The sequence below is a fragment of the Cibotium barometz genome, chromosome 29, assembly GCF_041138505.1.
Source record: "Cibotium barometz isolate CiBa-2024 chromosome 29, ASM4113850v1, whole genome shotgun sequence".
In the NCBI taxonomy this organism is placed as follows: Eukaryota; Viridiplantae; Streptophyta; class Polypodiopsida; order Cyatheales; family Cibotiaceae; genus Cibotium; species Cibotium barometz.
The window spans coordinates 40,059,547-40,086,902 of record NC_141074.1 but is presented as its reverse complement, the minus strand read 5'-3'; the positions used below and the strand labels follow the sequence as shown (position 1 = coordinate 40,086,902).

Sequence of the window (27,356 nt, the reverse complement as noted above, 5' to 3'; positions counted from 1 at the left end):
CCCAGGGCTAGCTCCCCGCCCCTTCAGATTTAGAAGGGGCCCGCCCTTGAAATCAATTCAGACACGTCCGTACCCGCTATCGGATTCGAACCGATAACCTGGAGCAGATTCGAAGTCTGTCGCGTTTACCAATTCCACCAAGCAGGTATGCTCACTATCGGACTCGAACCGATAACCCTTGAAATGGAACAGATTTTAAGTCTGTCGTGTTTACCATTTTCACCAAGTGAGCAAACGGGGGAAGCAAAGCTCTTTTGAGAGAGAATGTGGGGCGGGGATCAGAATCTCTTGCTGCTCTGCCCGACCCACTCGGGCCCTCGTCCGCCACTTTCTTCTCTAGACACCCCGGCTCCGCTAGACGGAGCTTGCTCTGGCTCGGCCAGACCCTTTGAGCGGTTCTTTACCGAGGGTTCTTGGCGGGAGGGATTGAGGCGACCATGTCGACCCGGAGCAGCAGCACTCTGTAGCTGGCTCGGGGTCGCGCTTTTTCGTGTTTATCAATCCTTTTGTTTTGCCTTCTCTTCGAATCACCGGTGTGTTCACATAGCATGGTTTTGTGTATAGCCCCCGGAGACACGGGACCCGCCGTCCAAGTTATTCCTTTTATTATTATTACTATCTCTTTTTTTTTCGGTTGGAAATAGATTGGTACGAGGAAGCCCATCGTCCTCGCGGCGCTTTCACCTCTCGCCTATCGAAGTGATGTTCTTTCACTTGGTAGGAGAACTTGTCTAGAGAAGGATTTCCTGCTTAGATGCTTTCAGCGGTTCTTCCCTACCAACTTAGCTACCCGGCGCTGTTACTGGCACAACAACCGGAACACCATAGGTTGACCCAACCCAGTCCTCTCGTACTAGGGTAAGCTTCTCGCAGTTCTCGGCAAACCAACGGTAGATAGGAACCGAACTGTCTCACGACGTTCTAAACCCAACTCACGTACCACTTTCATCGGCGAACAACCGAACCCTTGGGACCTTATTCAACCCCAGGATGTGATGAGTCGACATCGAGGTGCCAAACGACTCCGTCGATAAGAGCTCTTGGGAGTCATCAGCCTGTTATCCCCGGCGTACCTTTGATCCGTTGAGCGAGAGCCCTTCCACACGGGACTCCCGGATCACTATGGCCGACCTTCGTCTCTGTCCGACAAGTAAGTCTTACAGTCAGGCAGGCTTATACCATTACGCTCACAAGCTGTCAGAATATTAGCTTGAGCCTACCTTCGCACACCTCCGTTACTCTTTGGGAGGCATCCGCCCCAGATAAACTACCCACCTTGCAATATCCCGCTTCTGACAGCAGCGGCAGTTAGGCATCCAACGACGAGAGAGTGGTATTTCAAGATTGGTGGCGACATTGCGTGCCATCACCTCCCATCTATCCTACACATTAAATCAAGGATGTCACTGCAAAAGTATAGTAAAGGTGCACGGGGTCTTACCGTCTAGCCGTTAGTACTCCGCATCTTCACGGAGAATTCAATTTCACTGAGTCCATGTTGGAGACAGCGGGGCAGTCGTTACCTGTAAGTCTCGCTAAACCTTTTGGTTTAGCTTGGACTTTCTCTTTACCCGGGCCTCCTTCTTGGTTCCGAAAAAATGAGCCATAGCGGTAAGCCTGGGTGCTCCACGTAAAGTCTCTGGGGATTGGACCTCTGCTATCCAGTCTGGATGTTTTTCCAATCTGGAGCGAGTGCATGCTTTTTCATTCCCCAATCCTGCGGATCGTCCATTGTGTCATATCCAAGTCTTTGGGGACAAGCGCACTTAGATCTTTAAAGTGTTCCCGCATGTAATGTGGCCTAAAACCTAATAATTACTTAGAAGGCTGGCATAACCTACTGTGTACACCATTCATGCAGGTCGCTACTTATGCGACACAATTGTGTTAATCAAACGGCAATGGATGGTATTCAGTTCCACGCCATCCTCGCCTATGGCCTTATAGTCGCCTATAAGTTCAGACTATATCATCATCTCGAAGGATGTCTGGCGTGTGGTCGTTGAGGATCAAGTTTGGGTCTTGGAACTACGTTCGCGGGCGCACAGCGCGAGGCTACGAAAATGGTCGGCCGCGGGGCTCGAAAGACGATGTATTTCCAACTTGCTATCCTGCTGATGGTCCGCGCCACCAACCACATTTTCCATTCAGCCGTGGATAGGCCGTAGGTTGGTTGAAAGCGCTTCGCGCTTTCGACGGATTTTTTTGATTTCATCCCGTTCTGTATGAGTGTTGGATACTGAAACCCGGACGGATGTCCCGGCATATTGCCCGATTGTGTTGTCGAACATCTCTGTCAAACCACCCCTTTGTCGGGGAATTTCGCTACCTTAGGACAGTTAGAGTTACTGCCGCCGTTTACCGGGGCTTCCATTCAAAGCTTATAACACTTCTCCTTTTTACCTTCCAGCACCGGGCAGGTGTCAGACTCTATACATCGTGTTACCACTTAGCGGAGTCCTGTGTTTTTAATAAACAGTCGCTACCCCCGGTACGTGCCGCTTTCCCAATCCTTCGATAGGAGAGCACCCCTTCTCCCGAAGTTACGGGGCCATTTTGCCGAGTTCCTTCAACATGGTTCTCTCAAGCGCCTTAGTATACCCTACTTGTTCACCCGTGTCAGTTTGGGGTACGGTTGGTTTTGCACTTCAAATTTTGAATCGCCCTCCCAATTCCACGAAGTTTTTTCCCGGGAGTTGAAACCCTGCGTAAAGCAGGGGTGACTTTTACGCCCCCTGCCCAATCATCCAATTCACGAGTTTAACAAACACGCATGGTTCAGTAGTCAAAGCAACTTCGTTGCTTTCGTGTACCCATCGGACGTTGCCCTTTCGGGGTTCCTTAGGGACCGATTCACTCTGCGTAGATTGACTGAACGCAGAAACCCTGGAACTGGCAGGCGATCATGTTTTTCACATGATTTCTCGTTACTCATGTCAGCATTCTCACTTCTGGTACCTCCGGGTGTTGTCACCAACAACCTTCCTCGATTGACAGAACGTTCCGCTACTGACACTTGAAAAAGCTTCTTTCAAGGTCTCGTCGCTTCGGTGAGTCACTTGAGCCCCGAGACATTTTCAGTGCCATGAAGCTAGACCAGTGAGCTATTACGCTTTCTTTGAGGGATGGCTGCTTCCAAGCCCACCCCCTGGTTGTCATCGCTCGATCACTTCCTTTTCCACTAAGTGATTGCTTAAGGACCTTAGCGTACGATCTGGGCTGTTTCCCTCTCGACTTTGGATCTTAGCACCCGAAGTCTGTCTGTACAAACCCATGGCCCGTATTCGGAGTTTCCTTGGGTTCGGTCAAGCTTTGGGCTACCCTAGCCCATTGAGTGCTCTACCTCAAGCCATGAACATTATACGCTCTACTTCAATAGATTTCGCGGAAAACCAGCTATATCCGATCTTGGTTATTCGGATAGGTAAGCCCGGAAGAGCTTTCCCCCCGATGGAACCGCACGTGCAAGTTTCCTCGCATACGGCTCAAATGACGAATGGGAAGTCTAGGCCCCTTGCCGGCCCAAAGCTTTTGGTTCCTGCGTTCCCCGCTCCAATTAGGGGGGGCTAAACGAGATAAGCGCCACGCGCTTGGGAATAAGGCCTCAGTTTCCTCGGTTTCCGGCATGAAACCGTTTGAGGTGTGCGGAGGAGAAATGGCCTTACGGCCCTTTTCCGGTCCCGCCGCGGGCCCGGCCTCCGGCCCTCGCACAACCTTCGTGGCGTTACTGCTCGCAATTATTCACCCGAAGCACGAAAGCGTGATCGTATGAGTGGTCTTTTCGTGTTTCGTCACTCATGATACGAGTTAGCACCGGGCCCCCAACTCGAAAGGTCAGGTCGGCGATTCATTGAATAGATATGTATCTATCTACCTCCTAGCCTATTTCACCCTACCCGGTAAAGCAAGCCGGTGGCTTTTCGTACCGTCTTCTGCCCACTGGACGGTATCTGATCTCACGACCAGACCTCCCGAGGGGAGCCCATTGGGTTTACCTTGTCGACATGTTGACTTTATTACAAGGAAAAGCGATCCTGTGCTATACTCCGGTGATCATTTGCCGATCAGGGCACGCAGAGGCCCATCGTGTCCCAAATCACATTCCGGTTCATTCTTCGCCAACAGAGTGCCTACTGGCCCGTAATAATACAGCAGCTTTATGGTGCGTCTCTACGAAGCGTCGTCGCACAGTTCACTTGCGTTGATCAGTAGTCTTGCCACTCCTAGCGGGTTCTATGCTGCATTATACACTTCTTGCATTGTTCTGTTAGCTTCACACCCTCCCCAAGGGAACGCATGGTGAGGTAGGAGCCTCCCGCCAGGCTGGGATGGCAGTAGCCCTGGCAGTTGGGTCCCCCCGGACACTTGCTTGTAAGGGAGGCAGGGCGCGCTCCTCTACTTCGATTTGAAAGGGATAACCAAAGGAGCGCGCTTCCCCGCTGTAGGCGGGGGAAGCGCTTCCCCGGGGCCCTCTCTCTCCTAGGAGTGACGTCTGCCCCTGGAAGTTAGCCTGAAAGGCGATTTCGCAGGAGAAACTGCGGAATCTCATTTCGGCCATTCCTCTCGCCATTTCTTCCAGTTTTCTCTTTTTGAATGTCTTAAAGAGTTAGTGCCGTTAGGCACTTCCCTCGATTACGGGCAGAGTGGGTGCCGCGGGCACTTACCCTGCCCGCCGGGAGAGAGGGACCTTGGGCCCCCGAAGGGGAAGTGCCGGTAGGTACAACGTTAGTCCTGAGTTCCAGGCTGCCATAACCATTGCCTTATGTCCCTCAAGTCGCACGGCCTTTCCAAGCCGCTCTATCTCTCGATCGAGATTAGACTATACGTTTTTCTCATCTCCAATTTAAGGTCAACTAACGGGCACAAGTGCGGTGCAATATTTGAATGAAGGTGTGACTCTTGGTTGGAGAAGGCCTTGGTCTCTTCTCCATAAGCCGGACCGCCAACGTCAAGGCGAGATCACATTGGTCCAGTCCCCGGAAGCCCAGTGGAAGGGTGAGGTGAGGTGCATCCACTCAGATAGCATGGGGAGGTCGAATGACTGCGGCCACGTCAATCCGCCGCTAGCAATTGTCTAGCTTCTGCTACCAACTGAAACCCCCACCGGTTTCATTTCATCGGGAACCCTTTGACGGGTTCACCGTCTTCTGACTTTACCTACTAGATAATAGATAACCGGTTTACCTACTAGATAATAGATAAGATGAATGATTTGGACTAGCCACTAGAAGAGATCTTTACCTACTAGATAAGTAGCGTTAATCGCGCCGATAAGTAGTACGATCCGGACGGAGTACTGAAAGACTAGATAAGTCGCGCTAATCGCTAAAGACTAGAGCGGGTTACTCCAAATGATCTGCACCTTACAAGATGGTTAAGCCACCACCTGCAACGCTAGATAAGTATGCGAGAAGCCATTCGGCCGATAAGTATGCAGCCAGACCGATAAGTATGCAGTCGGGACCGTCCCGAACCCCACCCCGATAAGCAGTTGGTTACGATCCTGTTCCGTCGTCGGAAAAGGGGTGCTATTCTCACCAATTGTTCCCGGTTCACCTCGTGAGGTTACTTCCCATTCTTAAGCATGGATTATTATACGATAATCTTCGTTTGCTTTTTTACTGGTAAAGAAGGAAAAAGTTTCTGGCCGATACCAGATTCGCATCTGAAGGCAATCGCATATACGATTTGAAACCCGGGGTCCGGGCTGTCGAACCACGTCTCCCGAAAATTATCAGTACATATGGCAGAAAACGCTTTTCACATATCGAGGTCGGAATGGGATCGGGTGTTCCGCGTCTTACTAGGATGCCCGGACGGAACGAACACGCTTGATTAATGAACAAAAGAGTGCTAACGACAAAAGCACCGAACAGAGAAAGTGCAAATACAGCTGGTACAACGCCTTTGATCGTTCGATCGCTACCAACCCCACAAGGAGGTCATCAATTCGCAGGTGGTTATTAAGTAAAAGGTGTAATATGAATGGCTACGCTTTTTCGAATATTCATGGATTATTATACGATAATCTTTGTTTGTAAAAGCGTTAAAAAGTACATTGAATGCTGGAATTTCATAAGAATTCCTGATCAGAAGGATCATGCAAGAAGGCAGTATCTCCCGGCCATAATCTGCGAATCCAGCTTTGCACTTTTCTTCTCACCCGCAATCTTGTCACATGGCACTTTACTTTGCACTTTTCTTTCCACCCGCAATCTTTTCACTTCACGGAAATGTTTGAAGCCCCGAAAATGGGGGTTCCCAAGGAACCACCTAACGAGTATTTTGAACACTGAAATGTCACCATCTCATTGACAACACGAATGATAACGAATTGACAGCACGAATAGTCATAGTCACGAATTGACAGTACGAATAGTCACGGGAAGAACGCGCATCCCGCTCCTACGATATTGGCTCGTCACGGGCAAGACCCTTTTTTTCTTTTTCTCTCGCTTCTTTAATCTTCTCCTTGGTTCTTTCCATTATATCTTGCGTTCTTTTCTTCGCCTTATCTCTCAATTCCTTGATTTGTTTTTCAGTTCGAGAGGACGCGTCACCACTAAAATGACGAATTGAAGACAAGGAGAAGTCTGAGGAGAGAGACAAGGGATACGTCAAAAGACCAATCCGCGGGTTCTTCGAGAAGTAATTGCGTTTCAACCCAATTTTTGGCCCATATTTATCATAAAAATAACATTCAGTACGATCCGTGGTGCTCTGTGGTTTGATCGGTCCTAGTTCAGGCTCGTGATACCGCTGGGAGTCACCGCAGTAGCTGGGGTATCGGTTCTTTCTTCCTTTTCTTTTCCCGGTCGGTGCTCCCATCCCCGAAGAAGCATCGATCGGACGATCGCAAAGAAGGCCATTCTATTTACGAAATTTCCATCGGCGTGGCAGAGGGGTCTGGACGCCGTTTTCTCCCGACCAGAACCCCATTATGATGTTCAACATCATGGTATGCTCAATTCATTGGGGTAGCCAGTCAAAGGCTACTGGAACGCCGAATACAGAAACTACCCGAGCTAATGATAAAGGTGGGAAGACTTTCCGTCCAAGTCTCATTGGTTAATCATAACAATGTCATAGAGATGCTGCGCGAACCCATATATATACGAACGGAAAGAAAATAACCTTTATACCAAACCAGATTGAGCCCGGGGTTCCCTGGAAACTAGGAAGATCTAAAATGGGTGGCCAACCTCCCAGGAAAGGCGGTGTACATAGACTAGGAGAGTGAGGGCGCGGCTCTGTGGCCCTTAGCCCGATAGGTGTATCCACACCCTTCTCAAAGAACCGTACGTGACACTCTCGCGTCATACGGCTCCGTCCCGGGAATATTGAGTTTCCTCCTCTCCAACCAATGCAACGTTTAGGTCTTCGAATCCGATCTCTCTCTCGCATGGATGTCTCGGTGGTGATTGGCACAGAGTGGGATCGACTTACAGTTCAGGCTGGCCTGCAAGGCTTAGAGCCCGCATAGACAGAGAAAAATCTCTAAAGTGAGTGAGTCCCCGGGAGAACAACGAGGGGTGGGCGGTCAAAGGCCGAGAAAGTTCCTGTAGGCACTTCCAACGGGAGCCCTTGAATGGAGGGAGAGATTGAAGCCGCTCAACCTACAGAAAGGGCAGCTGAAAGCCGGGTTTGTGCTGATAAGCACACTTTCTCCCTTTAGGTTTTAACCCAGAGAGAATGCGATAGCATTAAAGTGGGTTGGCTACCATCAAATCAAAGGTTCCCCAACCTGTCGTAAAAGGAGGGTCGAAGGTTTGCTTAAAAGCTCTCTTTAGAAAATACCGTTTTTAAGGACGCTCCGCGGGGGGGAAAACGCCAAGCGTTGGATGCGTCGAGATTTACTTTCGGCCTCCCCTCGAAACCACTTTATTACCGAAATAATATTCAAGCCAGGTCAACTTGCGTATATGGCGCATCTGCACCAGGCCCTCCCCACACCCCCCTTACCGCGCAATGGTTTAGACCGATGGTCACGTTTTCGGAATATCATATGTACACCTGATCTAAGGTCTCGTATGCGCCCCCCTTGTTCAGACTCTTTCCCGTCAGGAACTCTGGTCTAAGCTTCCTAGGCTCTATGCTGTTGGGAAACCTGGCAAGGGTCTCGCCCTCCCCATTTACTAGATGTAAGTCTTTGGAGTACTTTGGGGTTCTCTCTCGCGCCGAGGATTTGTACTTGTGGGCGGGGGTAAATATAGCGGACCAGCGAATCTGGTAGTCGACAATCGCTCAGACTTAATAAAGGTTGTCACGACACCTATAGTAGGACAAAGAACCTCTCGCGACGCTCGCGAACCAATTGACGATGTCTTCGTCGCTGACGTTCGTCAAGCGGGCCACGTGGGTTGGACGGGCCCTCCTCTGGCTAATGATATCTCAATCCCGAAGTCTCTAGAATATTCTCCTCATGAGCGCCCAGATCCGTATGAGTAACTTGCTGAGAGATCCTGTCTGTTCCCAGTGCCCCCGTCCCTTTTGGCCTCTCCGACCTCCTAGCGCTCTGAGAGTCTCCAACGAAGACATCCGGACGCTCAACGATTCGTCCGATCATGAGACTGCCTATTGAACATCTGATGGCATGTCGCTCCGACCTGGGCTATGCGAGATCTCTCTTGATCTTTGCCGGGTGTCCCTGGCGGTCTCTCGTAAGACGCTCCCCTGGGGACTGACCCCTGCTGTTTTCGGAGTCTCCGCTAGTTAAAGCCCCGCGTCCCGTAAACTTTCCGTTTCTCTTCTCTTCTTCGTTGGCTACCAGACCAGGATACTCTTCCCTGGGTCCTCTGACTTGGAATGGATAGCGGAGCGTTAGTAGGGAGCTGTGAGATGGATACGGTGCTTTACTCTCCGACGCTTCTCCAGCTCTCGCGGAAATCGTGGGGGAGTATTCGAAGCCGGGACTCCCCGAATGATCGTACCAGGGAATTCTATCGTCCCTGCAGCTATTTCTGCGAATTTTGCGGAGCCTGTCTCAGGGTTCAGGTCAGATTATGGGGAGTGAGTGATACGTTCCTAGATTTTCATTATCAACTCTACGGGACCAACGATTCCCAGTCAGAAGTCGTCGGCATATCAAACGTAACGGATCCTAATGAAGTCTGGGTCATCGGAGTCCACGGAGGATAGCCCCTGCTCGCGAGCCAGGCGTCTACGTCCCAACCTGATAGCTAGTCTCGCCTCCCCGTCCAGCTTCATCAGGCCACGGTGGTTTCTCGTGGAGAACGCGTAGAGTTCTCTATCTCTGGCCTTTGTTCATTTCAAGGTGAAACCGTTGGCTTTACGAATGAAGGCGCGAAGGCTTTGCTTTGGCTCTGCCTTGGCCTGGAGGCCCGAGGGGCGGAAAACGCTTCCTAGCGTTGGAAGGGGGAACAGAAAAGGGAAGAGGGTAGGGGGCCGCTCCCCTCCCGGGTCAGGGAGGAAGGGGAAGCAGGAAGGGGCGAAGCCAGGAAAGTGCGAAGCAATTCCCCCAATCTCGGGGGTCTGGGATAGATTCCCGGGGAATCTATTGGACCTCCTGACGGAGGTCCGGGGAGAAAACGCTTTACGTCGGATGCGTTTTACCCCCACGATGGCTTTGTTGCCTATTGAAGGAGAGTTGAAGCCTGCTTTTTTCCCAGAGTTTCTCTAGTTCTCCTGACTTGTCATCCCAAAGAAAACCGATTTTCCTTCCTGAGCCTCCGGAGTTTCGTGCTCTTGCCGGATCCTTTCTATCTCCCGATCGGGCTTATGTGAGTAAATATTGCATGGTAGGGGTGATAGTACACTGTCCCGTGGGACCCTGGAGGAAGGGCCACCCCTCTCGTCCCCTACAAGTCCGGCGGAAAACGGTTTGTGAGTAAGGCCAAAGAAATTAGGATCGTTGATCTCCCCTCTCAAGATTGAAATGAGTCAATGTCGGTCGATGGTGCCAAAACACTTCCTAATGTCGAATTCCAAAAACCAAGAGGTTCCAGCCCACTCTGTTTTGATCTGTCTCGGGGCCGAGTGGCAGCCTCGACCCGGACGGAATCCGTGCAATGTGTCTAGAAACTGGGGCTCGTAAATAGATTCGGGTACCGCCCCTATCGCCCCCTAAATGATCTTGTCCCTCGGTGCTACTACCGTGAGCGGTCTAAACTCGAGAACAAAGCCCGTTTTTTGCAAAAGAATCGTCGGTCCGAAGAGGAATTTATGGAAAAGGCCCTAAATGCGATTTCCGAGAACGATTTTTTAGAAATAAGCAGTACCATCACTTCTCCCGCGGGCTCGAGCAAGGCGCCTGGCAAGAGGCGCGGCGAGTCTCTCTCCGACCATTCCAAAAAGATCCCCTTTAACGAACAAGTTTTCAGAAATGAGCCCTCTTCGCTGGGGGTTAAGTCGCCTGGTTCAGACTCAATTTGCTCATGGGACGCCAGTAGCAGTCTTTCGTCCGCAACAGTTCTGAGTACATGGGTGCGCTTTGTGCCCCGCCGTTGTCTCAGTGATTCGTAGTGCTTCGCGCCTCTCAGACTAGTGTCTACCACTGTTGGTGAGTTTTCTCTCCCAGGACCAGAATGATTACCCCTGTCCAATGAGTTTACATTCATCCCTGGATGTCGGGTACTGTTTCCTTCCCCGCCATCTTTGTAGCCGTCGCCTGTAATCCGTGCAGGTGTGTCCGCACCCCCTGGAGGGGACGAGAAGGGATTTCTCGGAGCAACCCTCCCTGGTTCCAGACCTAAGAGCGCACTTTCCCATATGAGCATTCGATAGTATAGGTCTGAGGAAGAGTTACGGGATAACCACTTGAGATATCCCCCTAATCTTAGATAGGTCGTCCGACGGGTTCGCGGTTCATTGCTGTGCTTACACACCAGGCTACCCCTCTTCGAAAGCTTCGCGGGACCTACTAGTCTTCGGATCGTCGCCCGGAGGGGTTTACTGCACAAGGCCCTTGAGGGGACGCTGGCTCCTGCAGAGAGCGGAAGCCCAACGAATGTCGGATGCAAGGCTCCGCACCTCATTAAGATCGTATTAGCATACTCTCCTGAAAGAAAAGGAGCAAATCCCATTAAGAGATATTCCGCATTATAGCCCGCGACTGATTCAGCTTCTGCTTCTGGTGGATCAGACAGAGCTCAATTAGTTTCTGCTAGGCAAGAGATAAAAAACAGAATCAATACGGGGAACAAGAGAATGCGAAACCATATCTGCTCTTACGCTATGACAATCTCACTGAAATTACGAGAACCTACACAGGTTGGTGCAGTAATGATAATGGGACCAATAGATACTTCGTACAAAACCATTTGGACGGCAAATCATGATACTCCTGAAAAAGCATATTTGGAATAAGGAGTGAAGCTTTTCCACCAATCAACAGGATCAGTGTACGCTGAGTCCTCTCCGAACCATACGAGCACGTCGCCGCGCATACGGCTCTCTACCCCAACAACTTGCTTTAGATCGCGGGAAACCCATGTTTTTCTGTTTCCAAAAATCCGATTGCGAAACCTTAGCGTCGATATTCCTTCCGTAGAGGCACATTGACACGTGGTTGGCGGGTAGGGCAAAGCCCTCCCTCAAAGCCGTACGTGATAGTCTACCACCATCTGGCTTTCTTTTTCACTCCGTTGATAGGAAGAGGCCCGACGTAGTTGCAGGGGTTCGTCGTCTCCTGCTTCTCTGTCGTCCTCTTTAGCGGAGTGGAAAATTCCGACTCAGCGCCCTCGCTCCGTGCCCTTCCGTCCTGTTTGGGTTCGGTTCTGGCCCCCTTCGAGTACGCCTGTGGCAGCTGATAATTCATTCACCTGTGCCATAATCTCTTCTTGTTGACTAGCACTCACCCTGTATGGTGGCCTATTAGGTGGAGAGCTACCGGGAATTAGATCTATGCAATGATCTTCCGGCCTCTCGGGTGGCAACCTTGCTGGCAAAGCACTCGCAAAACAATCTTTGAACTCATTCAAAAAGTTAAGCTTGTCTTGATCTAATGTACTAACATCAACACTAGAATGTTCAATGGTATCACATACAAAAACCAAGTAAGAACAAGCTGATTTCTTTATTGCCTTATTAATTTGTACATGGCTTACAAGAGGTATGGTACTTCCAGTAGTACTAGCATCTATAGAGTGCTCACGGCCTCTATGTACAAAGCTGATTTTCTTCTCTTTGTAAGCCTTAATAGGCTCTAAACGGTGATGCCAGGGCATCCCCAACAAAACATCACAACCTGTAAGAGGAGCCACTAAAAAACTCTCATGGTCGAGGTAGTCCTGTATATGTACACGGAGCTTACCAATGACCGGAGTTACATCAACCTGTTTGCCCTCAAAGGCGGCATCTGCATTCATTTGCATTCCCATGTCTTCCACATTGAGACCTATGGCGGCAGCCATCTGTACGGATATAAAGTTATCTGTGGAAGCATCATCAAAAAGAAACAAAGCGGGCTGATCCTTCAATTTGCCCCAAGCCTTGCATATGACTCTACTCTTGGGCTCATGCCCTGTATTACCCTGCACATCGGGTACAACATTCACAAGAGGCTTTTCCACATTAGGCTCAGCATTCTTAGGATTCTGTGGGCATTTAGGATATATATGATCTTTACTGCCACACTTAAAGCATTTTCCAGCCTTCCTGTACTCTTCCAATTGCTGTTTTGAGAGCCCAAAATTGTGGCGTTTACCCCCCGGCTTCTTTTCGGAGTCATCCTTTGCATCTCGGCCATCTTTGGGAGCTGTAATATGCGGAAGCTTCGGAGAAGGATCGGTACTTCAAAACTCAGAAAACAGCACTCTTTTCGCGACGGAATTAACGCACAAACTGAAAGACGATGTGCAGAAAATAGAGAGAGAAGGGGGAGATGGAGAGGACACAGTATTGGGTCCCAATCACCCTCTGTAGGGCCCCCACCACGGATGGTGTATTTGCTTTATTAGAATGATGTAAATCTGAAAACAAATACAAAGTACTTGACCTTTTCTTGGCTGGAAAACCTGCCCTTGACCTTCAGTCCTTCACCCCTTTGCTTTAGCAATGTTCTTGGCTGTCCTGGCCCTTGTTTGCTTGGAGCACTTGGTGAATTATGAGATGGAAACATGGATTATGGGCTGGGGTATTTATACTCCCCCTTGTCTCCAGTCGGCCTGTTTCATGAAGCCCCACGACTGTGTCTAATTAATAAAATGTATTCACACTTGATTAACTGCTGTCCAGCCTGCGCATATATTCTGGGACAGCCTCCTGACTGCTGGGCACCATGCGCATGGGTGTGGGACTGCCCCCCACACCTGGCCGACTGGCTGGGTAGGGTTTCTAACCCTGTCGGCTGCCTGTCCAGCAGCCCTAGGGCTGGCCGACAGCCCTTCCAGCCCAAGCCATGGCTGGTGGGCACATTGTGGGCCCTCCTGGCCCCTTGGGGGTGGTTCTATACCTCCCCCATGCCCACACTAAGATTGCAAATGCAAGATCTTCTCACTTGGGGTAGCCCTATGGGCTGGCCCCATCTCTACATGCAAACCTACATGCCTACAGATGTCTGGCATCCAGTTGCAAACCAGATACACAGCACATCTGACATCATTCCAGAGGGAGACTCACAGCGCGGACTGGCACTGCTTCATGTGCAGGACAATGCACACCTGACCTTGGACTCATGTGCAGGACAATGCACACCTGACCTCGGACGACTGAGATGGATCCCTGGCTGACTCGCCCGGACTGGGCTCACATGGGACCAGTTCACCATGCCAGGTCCTGCACCTTCTGTACAGAAATGTCTACGTGGCATCCAAGTGCGGGATGCACGTGACATCCCCTTCTGCTTAACTTGACGGAAGCTGCATAGCCTCCAAATAATCCGTCAATAATGCCGGATAGTCTTCGAAAAATTCTTTGTCGAGCCATACCGCTTCATGAGTTCCTCGGTCCTGAAACTTCGTGAGGAACTGTCGTAGTCTTCGGCCTGAGCCATGCTTGAAACGGTGCAGAAGGATCTGTTCTGGAACCATTACTTCTGCTTCATCAATGATGTCTGGTTCCGCTTCGTCTTTGACCTCTGAAGGGGGTGGACCTGCATATGGCTTTAACCAACTGACATGAAATACATCGTGCATAGTCCAACTCGGAGGTAGCTTTAACTGCATAGACACCTCATTAATCTTTTTCCGGATGGGAAATGGTCCGAAGCTCCTGAAAGACAACTTTGGGCATCGCTTGCCCACCTGCTTTAATCTTTGCTTCATAATCCGAAGATATACCCAATCTCCTTCCGAAAACTTCATGTCCCTTCGGTCTTTATTGGCTTGTCGAGTGTAGGCCTCTTGCGCTTTAGCCAACCTGTCTTTAACGGACTCTAGGATCTCCTGGTAAGACTCCGTCACTCTGTTCGCCTCCGGTACTGAAGACGACATCCTGGTTAACAACGACTGGAAAGGCCTTCCAAACGCTGCCTCATATGGAGTCCTGCCAATAGCTGAAGAAAAAGAGTCATTCAAAACAGCTTGAACTAAAGGCAAAAACGATTCCCACTTACCTTGCTGATCGTGGACATAACACTTCAGCACATCAAAGGCCAACTGGTTGTATATCTCTGTCTGGCCATCTGTCTGTGGGTGGAATGCACTGGAAAAATTCAACTTAGTACCAAATTATCAAACAATGCCCTCCAAAAATGACTGGTAAACTTGGCATCTCGGTCTGACACTATGGTCCTAGGAATCCCACCAATCGGGTACCAATGCCGAATGAATAGCTGGGCAACATCCTCGGCGGTCACATTGGCCCTGCAAGGAATAAGCATAACAAATTTGCTGAACCTGTCAACAATAGTTAAACACTGTGTATCACGCTTACTCGGACTGGGAGGCAGATTTGTGACAAAGTCCATCGAAATGTCTTGGAAAGGACCCTCAGGAATTGGCAAAGGCTGTAACAACCCTATCTTCTTTCCACGAGTAGCTTTCACCTTTTGACAGATGTCACAGCGTTGTACATATGTAAACACATCACGCCTCATCTTTGGCCAATAGTATTGCCGTTCTAATTTCTCCAGAGTCGAATTCATGCCCCTATGACCACCTGTAATGGCGTCATGGGCATCATGGAGAAGAGCTGCCCGGAATGATTTCATGACACACAGTCGGCCTTTGTAGTAAAGCCAACCATCGCGTATCAGAAAATGGCATGGTCCTGTGGCATCCAATGCCTGTTTCCACTGAGTACCGAATTCCTCGGAATCCGCGTACGTGTGCTTCATGTCTTCTAGTCCTGTACCAACAAGGTTAAGTCTAGTGGTCTGAATCGCAGATACTTGTCCCTTCTTGCTCAAAGCATCGGCCACTGGATTGGCCTTTCCTGGAAGGTACTCAATCATGCCACCAAACTGCTGGAATATCTGACTCCAGCGGTGTTGTCGATCACTCCACTGTGCACTTGGCATCGTCTGAATCCAGCGCAATGCCTGATGGTCAGTGCGAACCTCGAAGTCACGGCCATACAGGAAATGTTTCCAATGTTTCAAGGCCTGTATAACTGCTAGGAGTTCACGATCATAGACTGAGTAGTTCTTTTCGGCGGGCAGTAACTTACGAGACATGTAAGCTACTGGATGACCATTCTGTTGCAATACACCTCCAATTGCGATGTTACTCGCATCGGTGATCACCTGAAATGGTTCGTCCCACGAGGCAAGGGCTAAACAAGGCGCTTCTGATAAAGCCACCGTGAGGTTCTGGAATGCCTCCAACCCTCGTGGAGTCATTCGAATCTTTTGCCTCCTTGTTTTCACTCCCTTTAGCAGATCGGTGAGGTCTGCCGAGAGATCAGAAAACTTGTCAATGTGGGTGGAATATGCCTGGCATATACCCACAAATGATCTAATGTCATAAGCAGTCTGAGGTACTTCCCAGTTAACAATCTCGGCCACTTTAGCCGGATCAAGTCGAATGCCTTCGGCACTGATTATATATCCCAAGTAATGTACCTGGAACAGATAAAATTCTGACTTCTTTTCATTGACATAGAGCTCGTTGCTTTCCAGCAACTTAAGGACTTTCTCCACATCAATGTCATGCTGCTCAACTGTAGCTGAAAATATGAGTATGTCGTCCAGAAATATGAACACACACACTCCAATTAACTCCCGGAAAATACGCATCATCATGCGGTTAAATGTAGCTGGGGCGTTCGTCAAACCAAATGGCATGACCACAAATTCATAGTGGGCCCGTTCTGTACGGAAAGCTGTCTTGGGGATGTTCCCCTCAACAATCCGAACCTGGTGGTACCCACTCTTTAAATCCAATTTAGAGAACACCTTAGCTCCATTCAGCCTCTCGAGAATATAGTCAATTCGAGGCATCGGGAATCTGCTCTTGATAGTCAGCTTGTTGAGTGCACGATAATCGACACACAACCGAGAAGACTCATCTTTCTTCTTGACAAATAAGATCGGTGCTGCAAATGGCGCCACGCTGGGGCGGATGAAGCCAGCTTGCAACAATTCTTGGAGTTGGCGGTCCAACTCTGATTCCATTGCCTTAGACAGGCGATACGGAAACTTGCTCGGGGGTTCCGAGCCTGGGAGGAGGTCAATCTTGTGATCCTCCGGTCTGGACGGGGGAAGCTGGGGAGGGAGACTGTCCCGAAGAAAAATCTTCTGGAACTTTTCATGGAGAACCGAGTACTTCTCGGAAGCACTGGCCACCGTCTGGGCTGTCTGGATGTAAATCATCGCACACTGTGCGCCTTTCCTGACTGCTCGCTTAGCCTGCAAGTGGCTTATGAGCGGAAAGTTTGGAATACCTGGCTCACACTTAATGGTCACCGGGGTGTTTGACACATTCCGATCGATTTGGAACGTGTGCTTGTCCCACTTGACATCAGGAAGAAACTTGTGAAACCACTGGATACCCAAAATTATGTCTGCTCCTACAAGAGGGGCAACCATAAAGTCACGCACAAACTCTATGCCCTGAATGACTAACTTAGCACCTAGAGCTTCATACTTGACGCTCGTTGTCATACCTGTGCTAAAACCCTCAACCTGTTTGTCCACCGGAGTCAGCTCGAAACGGGCATGCCTAGCGGCCTCTTCCGTGATCACATCCTCCGTGCTGCCGCTGTCAAACAAGACAACGACTCTCTGGCCACCTATGTAGCCAAAGGACATGAGCAATTCGTTGCGCTCATACTCCTGGTCATGGGCGCCCTTCTGCTTATCTTCGAGCTCCCGGCTAATAATTGCTCCAACTGAAGCACCGGGGGTTGAAGAACTAGGGGTAGCCGCTGGGGTCTGTGTGGGAGCTGTGCTCACCACGGAAGCTGTGGAGGCGGCGGCGGCCTTTGGAGGCTTCTTCGGACAATCCCGAGAAGTATGTCCTTTTGTGTGACAAAAGTAACATCTACCCTCCTTCCTGTACTGAGCAAGCTCCTCAGCACTCAACTTGCCACCTGTCTTGCCAGCCTCCGCTTTCTGGTCTGGAGTAAGCTTAGACGCATTGTTCGAGTTCTTGGAGCCAGAGGCTCCCGGGCTCTGTCCTGGGGAAGATCCCGTCTGGTTCTGGCTTTTGCCCCCCGAGGCGTTAGCCTTGGGAGAAGCCGGCTGGGAAGTCTTGGGCTTGCCACCATTGTGTTTCATTTCTGCACTCTGCGCAAGCGAGAGTGCGTCCTCAAAGGTGGCTGGCCTAAACATACGCACCTCCCATTGGATTTGCGTGTCAAGGCCATACAAAAACTGCCCTTTCTTGTCCAAATCAGATAAGCCTAATTGCAGACACAAGGTCAAAATTCTATTGGCAAACTGAAGGACTGGTTGCGCGTTCTGACGCGCTCCCCTGAACTCGTCTTCGAGTCGATCAAGATAGTGGGGCGGTAAAAACCGCTGCTTAAGGTCACGGACGAACTCGTCCCACCCATAAGCTGCCATACCTGATCTGGTGTGGGCATGAGCCCACTGAGTCCACCAAGGAATAGCCTCACCTTCCAAGTACCAACTGGCTAAGATCACTTTGTCAATATCTGATTTCCTAACTGCGGCAAAGTAAGCTTCAAATTGATGTAACCATGAATACAGAGTAGTGGGATCGAGTTTACCATTATACTTACTGAAATTCATTTTCTCGGGAAAATGATTCGAGGGCGCTACCGGTGTCAATCTGGCGTCCAAAGCTCGGAGGTAACGCTCGTGTTCCACTCGTCGCATGGCGTCGTCTTCTCGTTGTCGAATCTCCAATGCACGCATTGCATCTCAAGCAAGGAGCTTGGCTGCGGCTGTGACCCTGCGAGAGGGTCCCTGTGACGAGGATCTGGTATCTGGGATACGGAAGGAGAGGGAGGAGGAGATGGAAAACGCGACGCTGGAGAGCGAGAACGCTCCTCCAGAGCCAAAATCCGCGCCTTCTGCTCATCCAACTTGGTTGTCTGGTCTGCGATTGCTCGCATCATCTGCTGGAACATGTCTTGTACACTCAAGCCGGGTGCCCTAGCTGGGCTGCCTGGTGCACTCTGGTCCCATGGTTCTGGTTCTCTCTCGTCGCCGAAGTTCGCCATAGCGGGAAAATGCAGTTCCTTTCCGGAACGCAATCTGACCATCCACTATCTGTGTGGGAGACTTCCGGAGGCTTCCGGAGGCTAAAAACCAACCGTCCTTCGAGGGACAGGAGTCACTCCGAAAGGGGTAGTCCACCGGTGTCTAAAAACCAACCACACTAGCGAAAAAATTTTTCTGGTTTTCTTTGCTGAATCTTTGTCCTTGAAGTGAGCTCTGATACCACTGTAATATGCGGAAGCTTCGGAGAAGGATCGGTACTTCAAAACTCAGAAAACAGCACTCTTTTTGCGACGGAATTAACGCACAAACTGAAAGACGATGTGCAGAAAATAGAGAGAGAAGGGGGAGATGGAGAGGACACAGTATTGGGTCCCAATTACCCTCTGTAGGGCCCCCACCACGGATGGTGTATTTGCTTTATTAGAATGATGTAAATCTGAAAACAAATACAAAGTACTTGACCTTTTCTTGGCTGGAAAACCTGCCCTTGACCTTCAGTCCTTCACCCCTTTGCTTTAGCAATGTTCTTGGCTGTCCTGGCCCTTGTTTGCTTGGAGCACTTGGTGAATTATGAGATGGAAACATGGATTATGGGCTGGGGTATTTATACTCCCCCTTGTCTCCAGTCGGCCTGTTTCATGAAGCCCCACGACTGTGTCTAATTAATAAAATGTATTCACACTTGATTAACTGCTGTCCAGCCTGCGCATATATTCTGGGACAGCCTCCTGACTGCTGGGCACCATGCGCATGGGTGTGGGACTGCCCCCCACACCTGGCCGACTGGCTGGGTAGGGTTTCTAACCCTGTCCGCTGCCTGTTCAGCAGCCCTAGGGCTGGCCGACAGCCCTTCCAGCCCAAGCCATGGCTGGTGGGCACATTGTGGGCCCTCCTGGCCCCTTGGGTTTGGTTCTATACCTCCCCCATGCCCACACTAAGAGTGCAAATGCAAGATCTTCTCACTTGGGGTAGCCCTATGGGCTGGCCCCATCTCTACATGCAAACCTACATGCCTACAGATGTCTGGCATCCAGTTGCAAACCAGATACACAGCACATCTGACATCATTCCAGAGGGAGACTCACAGCGCGGACTGGCACTGCTTCATGTGCAGGACAATGCACATTTGACCTTGGACTCATGTGCAGGACAATGCACACCTGACCTCGGACGACTGAGATGGATCCCTGGCTGACTCGTCCCGGACTGGGCTCACATGGGACCAGTTCACCATCCCAGGTCCTGCACCTTCTGTACAGAAATGTCTACGTGGCATCCAAGTGCGGGATGCACGTGACAGGAGCATTCTTAGGTGGCTGTCCACCCTTTTTCTGGTCATAACCAGTCCTGAATTTGCTCTTGTTTTGACCTGTAAATGGCTTATTTGTGGGTGCTTTTATGTGCAAGTTCTCCGCAATCATGGCTTAGTGTATAAGCTCTTGTATGGTTTTATTTGGGTACACTCCCAAGCTTTGTTGGATGATGTGATGGAGCCCCGATTCAAACTTTCTCTTCTTCTCGTCCTCTCCAATCTTCATGAAGGGAGTAACCTTGAGAAGGACTTTCCAAAACTTTGCTATGTATGAAGCAACGGACTCTCCCTCATCTTGGGACAGCCAATCCCACTCCTTGCGTACATCCTTTGCAAAGTTTGGTGGTAAGAATTGATCATAAAACTGAATTTTGAAAGAAGACCAAGTTGGGGCAGCACTTCCATCAAGTATTTTTGCAAGCCACCAATCACTTGCCGTATCCTTGAGATGCATTCCCACATGCCTGAGCATAGACTTTTCCGAAAAGTCTTCATTGCAAAAAGCTATCTCAAACTGTGTAATGAAAGCAAGTGCTTTGGTAGAGTCCATCCGTCCCTGAAAGTTTTCAAACTTTACATCCTTGTCACCGGACTTGAACTCTCGAGGCTTCTTCCTTCTATATGCATCCCTATGTACATCCTGTTCATCTGCATGATGATGATGCCGCGATAAAGATTCACGATCCCTCTTCGTTCTCTCTTGAGCCACACTCTCCAAATGAGTGGAAAGCTCAACACGAGAATGGATATGTCTTCTTGGAGCAAAGCGGGAATGAGTAGAGGATCCCTCATCCTTACTCTTCTCTTGACCTGCATCAAGCCTAGCACTAGGGACTGAAACCGGCCTCTGATAGAAACCAGAGTGCGGTAGACTAGCAGTCACCCGTCCACTTGTAGTCTAGATATGAAAACAGAAAAGATTGGGGCTAGAGTGCCCAAATCTGAAAACAAAGCGACACCTGTTGGCCTCAAAGCTTGGCGCCCCTTGCGGTATTTCTTTATTCAATTCCAAAAGTATGAAAGGCTGAGTACAACAAAAATCAGCCAAGAGATTACACCTGTATGTCCAATCTGACGGCCCACAATACCTCTTAGCATAGAGGATCCACGCACACAGATCTGTGTCTCAAAGTAACACACTGTGCCTCCCTCTGATCAGCCAAGACCACTAAGCAGGGTAGCCATGAGCATACATCTGGCATAACTCAAGCACATGATTCAACATCTCAGCTCATACATACATGTACTGTTCAACCTCTGTCTCCACCCTTGTCAATCTGCCATACCCCTCCTCTCACAAGGGGCCAGATAACTCAAATCTACAACAGACATCAAGCAGTAGAAAGAGAGAGAGATGAACAGATGCGGAGCTTACCAAAATCAGCCCGTTCCAAAAAGCAAGAGAGAGAGAGAGGAGAGAGAAGCACACACTCCAAAAGTGGAGTGGCCCCCTCTCCATAATAATCCTAGGGCCCCCCCACTTTAAAAGTTATTAAAGTCCCTAGGGGCCACTAAGGCCTAGGGGCAACTTTAATAAAACATTAAAATACTAATGTTCTAGTTCCCCCCTTCACACCTAGGGATGTCCACACATCATTAACTCTGTCCGGGCACCCCCCATGTGAATCATTCAATATTCTGACTCAGCAATCACCATGCCCACACTTGTGCTGTTCCATTTTCACAGGGCCATGACAAGGGACTCTTGTCCTTTCAGCATTTGGCACTTGCTGTGCTCTTCTTGCTTGTTGTGCATCATGTGTATCACCACGGGCAGCCATGAGGGGTGGCTTCCTGAAAGCCAAACTACCATCAGCTTCGGTGTATACATCACCCTTAACCATTAGGTATGCAAGTGCAAGCTCTCGGGGTTTCTCAACATCCATTTCCTTTGCAATTGCTTCAAAAGTGACTTCATGGACCGAAGCCTTTGCCTTCGCAGCCAACACCCTTTGTACATCCGGGTCATTTTTCAATGACCTAAGCTCTTCGGTTTCAGCCCTATAGCGTCGCACTTGACGCCTCAAAGATTCCAAATCAGAATGCATAGTGTCATGAGTACCTGCATCTCCATAGACATCATTGCCTGCAGCATCTCTTGCATCCCTTGTACCATAAAATTCACGGTCCTGTGTGTTCTCCACACTGTCAGAAATGTGGCTGTCCATGACACTCAAATCAGGATTAGAAGACCTACAAAACAAAACAAAAAGTTGAGAAAAGAATTAGTAATACAAAACCCTAAAAGTGTGAATAGCATGGGTTATGATTCCAAGCCTCAGACCGTTTTCTAATGAGGGGAAAAACTGAGCACTGATACCATTGAAACGGGAGGCGGATGCGTGTATTGGAATCATATAAATGTGAACAAGATTCTGAGCACTTAACACTTGAGCATTACAACCACAAAGCTGAAAATGATAGTACATCACATAAAGGGGCCGATGATAGGCTGACCCCCTCCCCTTTAGGTTATATTACCAAAAGAGTCTGCAAAGTACAAGATTACGGGTGCCTGGGGATTCACCACCAGCCTGCACCTGATTCTTCCAAATACATTATGAATGAATACATTTCAAACAAGAGAATCTGTAGGTACATCCTCCCTACACACAGGTACATCCGCCCTGCACAAGCCTCTTCACAAGTACATCCGCCCTGCACAAGAGTATCACAATCCTTGGCACCAATTGGCCGACCATTTGATCCATCTCCAGTTTTTGCGTCTCGTTCACTTGAGGCCAGGCCGGTGTCTCATGTGAAGAGGCCAGTATTTTGCTGACATGGACGGGAGCCAGACTGGTGCCACCCGTGTGTTAGCAGGATGGTGTCGTATGGACGGGAGCCAGACCAGTGCCACCCGTGTATGACCTGGACTGTGTTCGATCCATGGGATTGTCACGCCATGGAAGAGCCAGTATTCGTGCCGTGTTTTGCCTATGGGACTGTCACACCATAGGGAGACTCGTGCCTGGAACTGTGTCTTACCTATGGGACTGTCACTCCATAGGAAGACCAGGATTTTATGTTTTTATGTCGTGCCAATTTTGTGCCGAAAGATATTTTGTACTTGTTCCATGAACGGGAGATATGTCCATGTTACTATTTGCACATGCACACATATTTTGCATGTTTGAAACTGTTTTCGCATGACATTTGTGTGTTTGCCTGCTTGACGTGTTACTTACTGAGCGGGGACGCCTGCCAGTGAGTCGTGAAGTTTGCTCTGTATTCTGACGAGTTTTGGTGCATGTGAACAGGTGGTAAGTATGTTGCACTTGTTGTTTTAATGTTTTATATTCTAACCCTTTAATTTATAAGGTTAGGTGTTCACATTTATTTAAAAGTGGGCACCCCCTTTGGGCACCCACTTAGGGGCCAAGGTGGGGAGCCCCACTTTTAAGTGAGTGTGGCGGTGGGCATGGTCACCTACCCCCACTAGTCCCCCACATGCAAACGTGGGTATCACCAAGGTTAACTCCACATTAATTTATTAAAAAGGACTCCTTCCTTCAAGCGTAAAGGATCAACCATCGCTTCTATCTGGTGTTTTATTCACCAACCGGCGACCATCTCTGCGCATGTTTCCTGAAGCGGCTATTGAATCTGTTGCACGTACTCTCCCAGTCGGCTGCATACTCCACGCCATCTTCTCCTCATGTTGAAGCCAGGCGGCTGTTTGCAGCAACCAGACGGCTGCCTGAACTGAAGCTGGCAGCTGCGTTGACTCCCCAGCAGGCTGCCCTCTTCACCAGGCGACTTTACCAGCCAACTGTACTCTGCACACAGGTGGCTCCACCTCCAGCGGGCTGCCCTCTCCAGCAGTTTGTGCATGTTTTACCCGACCAGCAGCTTCCGCCTGTTTCCTGCAGGCATCTACACCACCTCCTCTTCGAAGCCAGGTGGCTGTGTGCTCCATCTACAGCAAACAGCTGCGCATACTCCACCTCCTCTCCTGCAGGCAGCTGTGCCATCTCAACAAGGTGGTTGCTCCTTCTGTCCAGCAGGCTGCAAGTGACTGTGCACTCCATCTCCAATCAGGCAAGAGGTTGTGCACTCCATCTCCAATCAGCAGCCAGGTCTCTCTCCTCCATTGCAAGTGGATGTTTCTCTCTCACAGCAGGTGGCTGTGCCCTTTGTGGTGGTACTTGTCTTGGTGATTCTACACGAGGCAACTATTCCTTCAACAAGGGTGGCTTCATATTCTACACAAATACCACAAGTATTGGTTTTCTATCAACCATCTACAAGTAAGTGATTTTCAGATTTGAGTAAAGTATTTTATATTTAAATCTGATAAAGGATTCATCCCGCTCGGCCAACACCCGTTCGGTGCCGGGTTGTCCAAGCTATATTGGCGAACCTCGGTCCAAAGGTGCTGAGATCAGGAGAGCCAGGCGTTAGTACGAGAGCGCCTATTTGTGCGTGGTCTCGGAACACCAGTGAGGCGCTCTCCGCGGAGTCCAGTGAAAGCACAGGACCGTAGAGATTGGACCACCCTAGTGGTCGTTCGGCTTCGAGCTTCTACATCGAAATTCGAGCCTATTTGTTTGGTACTGTTTTCATATGTACATGGACATTATCTGGTTCTTGGAACCCATGGAGCATTGTATTTATTAAATACTCCCAATAAATATATCATATATTGAGGGGGGGGGTCGGCCCGTTCCGGCCCCAGTGCTGGTGTCCATCTTTCCATTTCATTTCATTTAAATTTCAAGTTGTTTTAAGTTGTCCATTTCAAATTTGTGGTTTTAAAGTTGTGCTATTAAGCGTGTGGGTGTCCAACGGAGTCTTTCCCACTTGACGGGATCGGTTTCATTGGTATCAGAGCACGGTTGTTTCCCTCTTCCTAGTGGGGAAACGAACCTGTGTACTGGACATCCCGCTTTTAGCAAACTTTGAACACAATGGACAGCCAAGGCAACCCTTTGGAAGTGCCTAATTCGAGGGGTCCCTCTAGTGCCTCTCGTGGGTCTGATGCCCTGCGAGGTAGACACAAGCCCCTTGAAAGGGTTATGGATAGTGAATCCAAGGGTCAACTGTCTCCAGGAAAGACAGTTATGCTTGAACAAGAGCCTGATGCTATGAGGGCTGAAATGGAACATATGAGAAAACTTTTGCAAGCTCAAGAGCAAGAGTTAAAGTTCTTGCATGAAGATCCACATTTGCAAAGTGCTATTGAAGCCAGGAAGGCTGATGCTATGGTTGATGTAACTTTCGAATCAATGGCTCGTGAAGTGGGCAAGAAACCAAGGGAGTTGACACTTGCCTATCTCCTTCGCAAAGGTGATATCAAAGAGGGGGATGACGGAGAGCTGAAATTCAGAAATCCACCTCGTTTGAAGCATGGAGATCCCGCATCCCAGAGGCTGAAATCTTTTATGCAAAAGGAAGAGGTGACTGTCACCTCTCGTCATGCATCCTCTCCACAAGGCACAAAGCCTGATAGATATATGTATGCCAGTGCTCATGGAGGGCATGAAAGTCACATGCATGCAAGACATGTATCTCATGCTGACAGGTCTGCTTCCAGAAAAATTTTGCCTTCTGAGTTGTCTCATGGAGAGACCATGCCATATGCAGGTAAGTCACATGCATCTGAGTTTCGAGTTCGTGGAGCACATGCCACCGTGCCCCATGAAGCTTCTATGACGGCCCATGGAGCCCATGCAGACAGGGCTACCCCGTTGGATAAGGGGAAAAGAAAAAGAGAAGACCATGAGCCTCATGCCAGGAAGCTCAAGGAATTCAAAGCAGGTGATAAATCTGTCAAATTCGATGTCTTTCATGGTGAACATGATGCTTCTAAGGTGTTAGCATTTGTGGCACAGTTCGACATTGCTTTTAGCGATGAGGATTTCACAGAAAAGTCAAAGGTGCGCCATGCTAGCATGTTTTTGAAAGGGACTGCTGCCCATTGGTGGATCACTGAAAAGATCACCAAGGATCCCATCTCTACTTGGAAGGAATTCAAAGATAGATTTTATGCTCAGTTCTTGCCACCCAATGCGGAGCAAACTCTCACTAAAAAATGGGACAGGCTGGAACAAAAAGATAATGAGAGTGTGCAACAGTATGTTAACAAATTTTGGAAAGTGTTGCTGGAAGTGACTCCCTTTATGCAAATCACTGAGGATGAAAGAAAGAGGAAGTTTCGTTCTGGATTGCAACCTGCATATAGATCGGGTATTGAATTGCACCCAAAACATACGTTGCAACAACTCACAGCTTCTGCTCTTGCTACGGAGCAATTGGTACTCAAGATCAAGCAGGATCAAGGAGGTTCCAAGGGGAAGGACAAGGCTGTCCCAAATCAGCAAAAGGGTGGACAGCCACCTAAAAAGAACTTCCGGGAGCCTTACAAGGGTGGTAAAGCTGAAAATAACACATCAAAAGAACAGGGCCCAAGGAAGAACAAATTTGGCTTAACCCCGGAGCAAAGAGAGCAATATGCTAAGGATGGAAAATGCTTTTCTTGTGGTAGCAAAGACCACATGTTCCGACAATGCCCAGATCGCAAACCAAAGCACGAGGACAAGCACACCAAAGCAAATGTTCATGCAGTTCCTGATGTGCAAGGTAATATAGGTCATGATGCAAAAGAGCGTATGCTTTGCAAGGCTTGGGGGCAAATCAAGGATCAGCCCGCACTCTTCATGTTTGATGACTGTGCAACTGACAATTTCATCTCTATGCAAATGGCAGCTGCATTGGGTATTGAGGTTGAAAACATGGGACCTCAGATTGAAGCCGAAGCTGCATTTATTGGTAAAGAGGTGCAGGTTACCCCTTTGATTGGGAAGTTGCGTATCCATATACAGGGCTACCTTGATAATGAGCATTTCCTAGTTGCTCCACTGAATGGATGTGATGTATTGTTGGGCAAGCCGTGGCACCATAGGCTTGAGCCCCGCAAAGACTACAAGTCTAATATGATTTCTTTTATGCAAAAAGGCCGCATGCATTTTATTGATGCTGGCAAAGAAGGGGATTCTATCCCAGTTGTATCACACATCCAAATTAATAAAGCAATGAAAAAGAGTCTTTCAGCGTACTTGGTTTTTGTGCGTGATAGTCTTGTGCCAAATCATCAAAATGTGGATGCTATATCTAATGATAGGCTGAATTTTCTTAATGCATTCAAAGACTGTTTTGCTGACTCGTTGCCAGGTGAATTACCTCCCCAAAGGCCCGAAGATCACCACATAGATCTTGTGCCAGGTAGTTCTCCACCTAACAAACCCGCATACCGAGTGAGTGCTGCACAACAAGAAGAAATTATGAAGCAGGTAAACGAGCTTTTAGAGAAAGGTTTGGTTCAGCCCAGTTCCTCACCTTACTGCTCTCCTGTGCTTCTTGTTCAAAAGAAGGACGGATCATTCCGTATGTGTGTAGACTATAGAGCTTTGAACAAGCTTACCATCAAGAACAGATTTCCTATTCCACGTATTGATGATATCTTGGATAAGCTTGATGGCTCAGCTTGCTTTAGCAGACTTGATTTGAAGAGTG

The 27,356-nt window shown here is 49.2% G+C and overlaps 2 protein-coding genes, 2 non-coding genes and 2 pseudogenes across 11 annotated transcripts in view; 1 reads left to right on the top strand and 5 right to left on the bottom strand.

Annotated features, from left to right (window-relative positions):
- LOC147622177 (uncharacterized) overlaps window positions 1-27,356 on the top strand; it is a 157,326-nt gene that overhangs the window by 61,391 nt on the left and 68,579 nt on the right. The gene's annotated exons all lie outside the window — the stretch shown is intronic.
- On the bottom strand, window positions 71-147 carry TRNAR-UCG (transfer RNA arginine (anticodon UCG)). The gene has a single exon. It is a non-coding gene; the product is annotated as a tRNA-Arg (tRNA).
- On the bottom strand, window positions 149-232 carry TRNAL-UAA (transfer RNA leucine (anticodon UAA)). The gene has a single exon. It is a non-coding gene; the product is annotated as a tRNA-Leu (tRNA).
- Window positions 2,397-9,207, bottom strand: LOC147622181 (uncharacterized; annotated as a pseudogene). The gene has a single exon (XR_015269593.1). The product of XR_015269593.1 is annotated as an uncharacterized LOC147622181 (transcript).
- On the bottom strand, window positions 2,397-11,756 carry LOC147622180 (uncharacterized; annotated as a pseudogene). Its single transcript, XR_015269659.1, has one exon. The product of XR_015269659.1 is annotated as an uncharacterized LOC147622180 (transcript).
- LOC147622179 (uncharacterized) lies at window positions 19,818-22,137 on the bottom strand. The gene is made up of 2 exons (XM_086823288.1): window positions 21,541-22,137; window positions 19,818-20,660 (listed from the first exon to the last, which is right to left on the bottom strand). The coding sequence occupies exons 1-2, from the start codon at window positions 22,007-22,009 to the stop codon at window positions 19,954-19,956; spliced, it is 1,176 nt and encodes a 391-aa protein (XP_086679414.1). The 5' UTR covers window positions 22,010-22,137; the 3' UTR covers window positions 19,818-19,953.

Bases quoted from the DNA above. Each gene is read 5' to 3' on its own strand.
- LOC147622179 (XM_086823288.1), bottom strand. From the start codon at position 22,009: ATGGACAGCCACATTTCTGACAGTGTGGAGAACACACAGGACCGTGAA. The intron at 20,661-21,540 runs CTTGTCATGGCC...CTAGTGCTAGGC, and splicing joins TGCTGAAAGGACAAGAGTCC to TTGATGCAGGTCAAGAGAAG.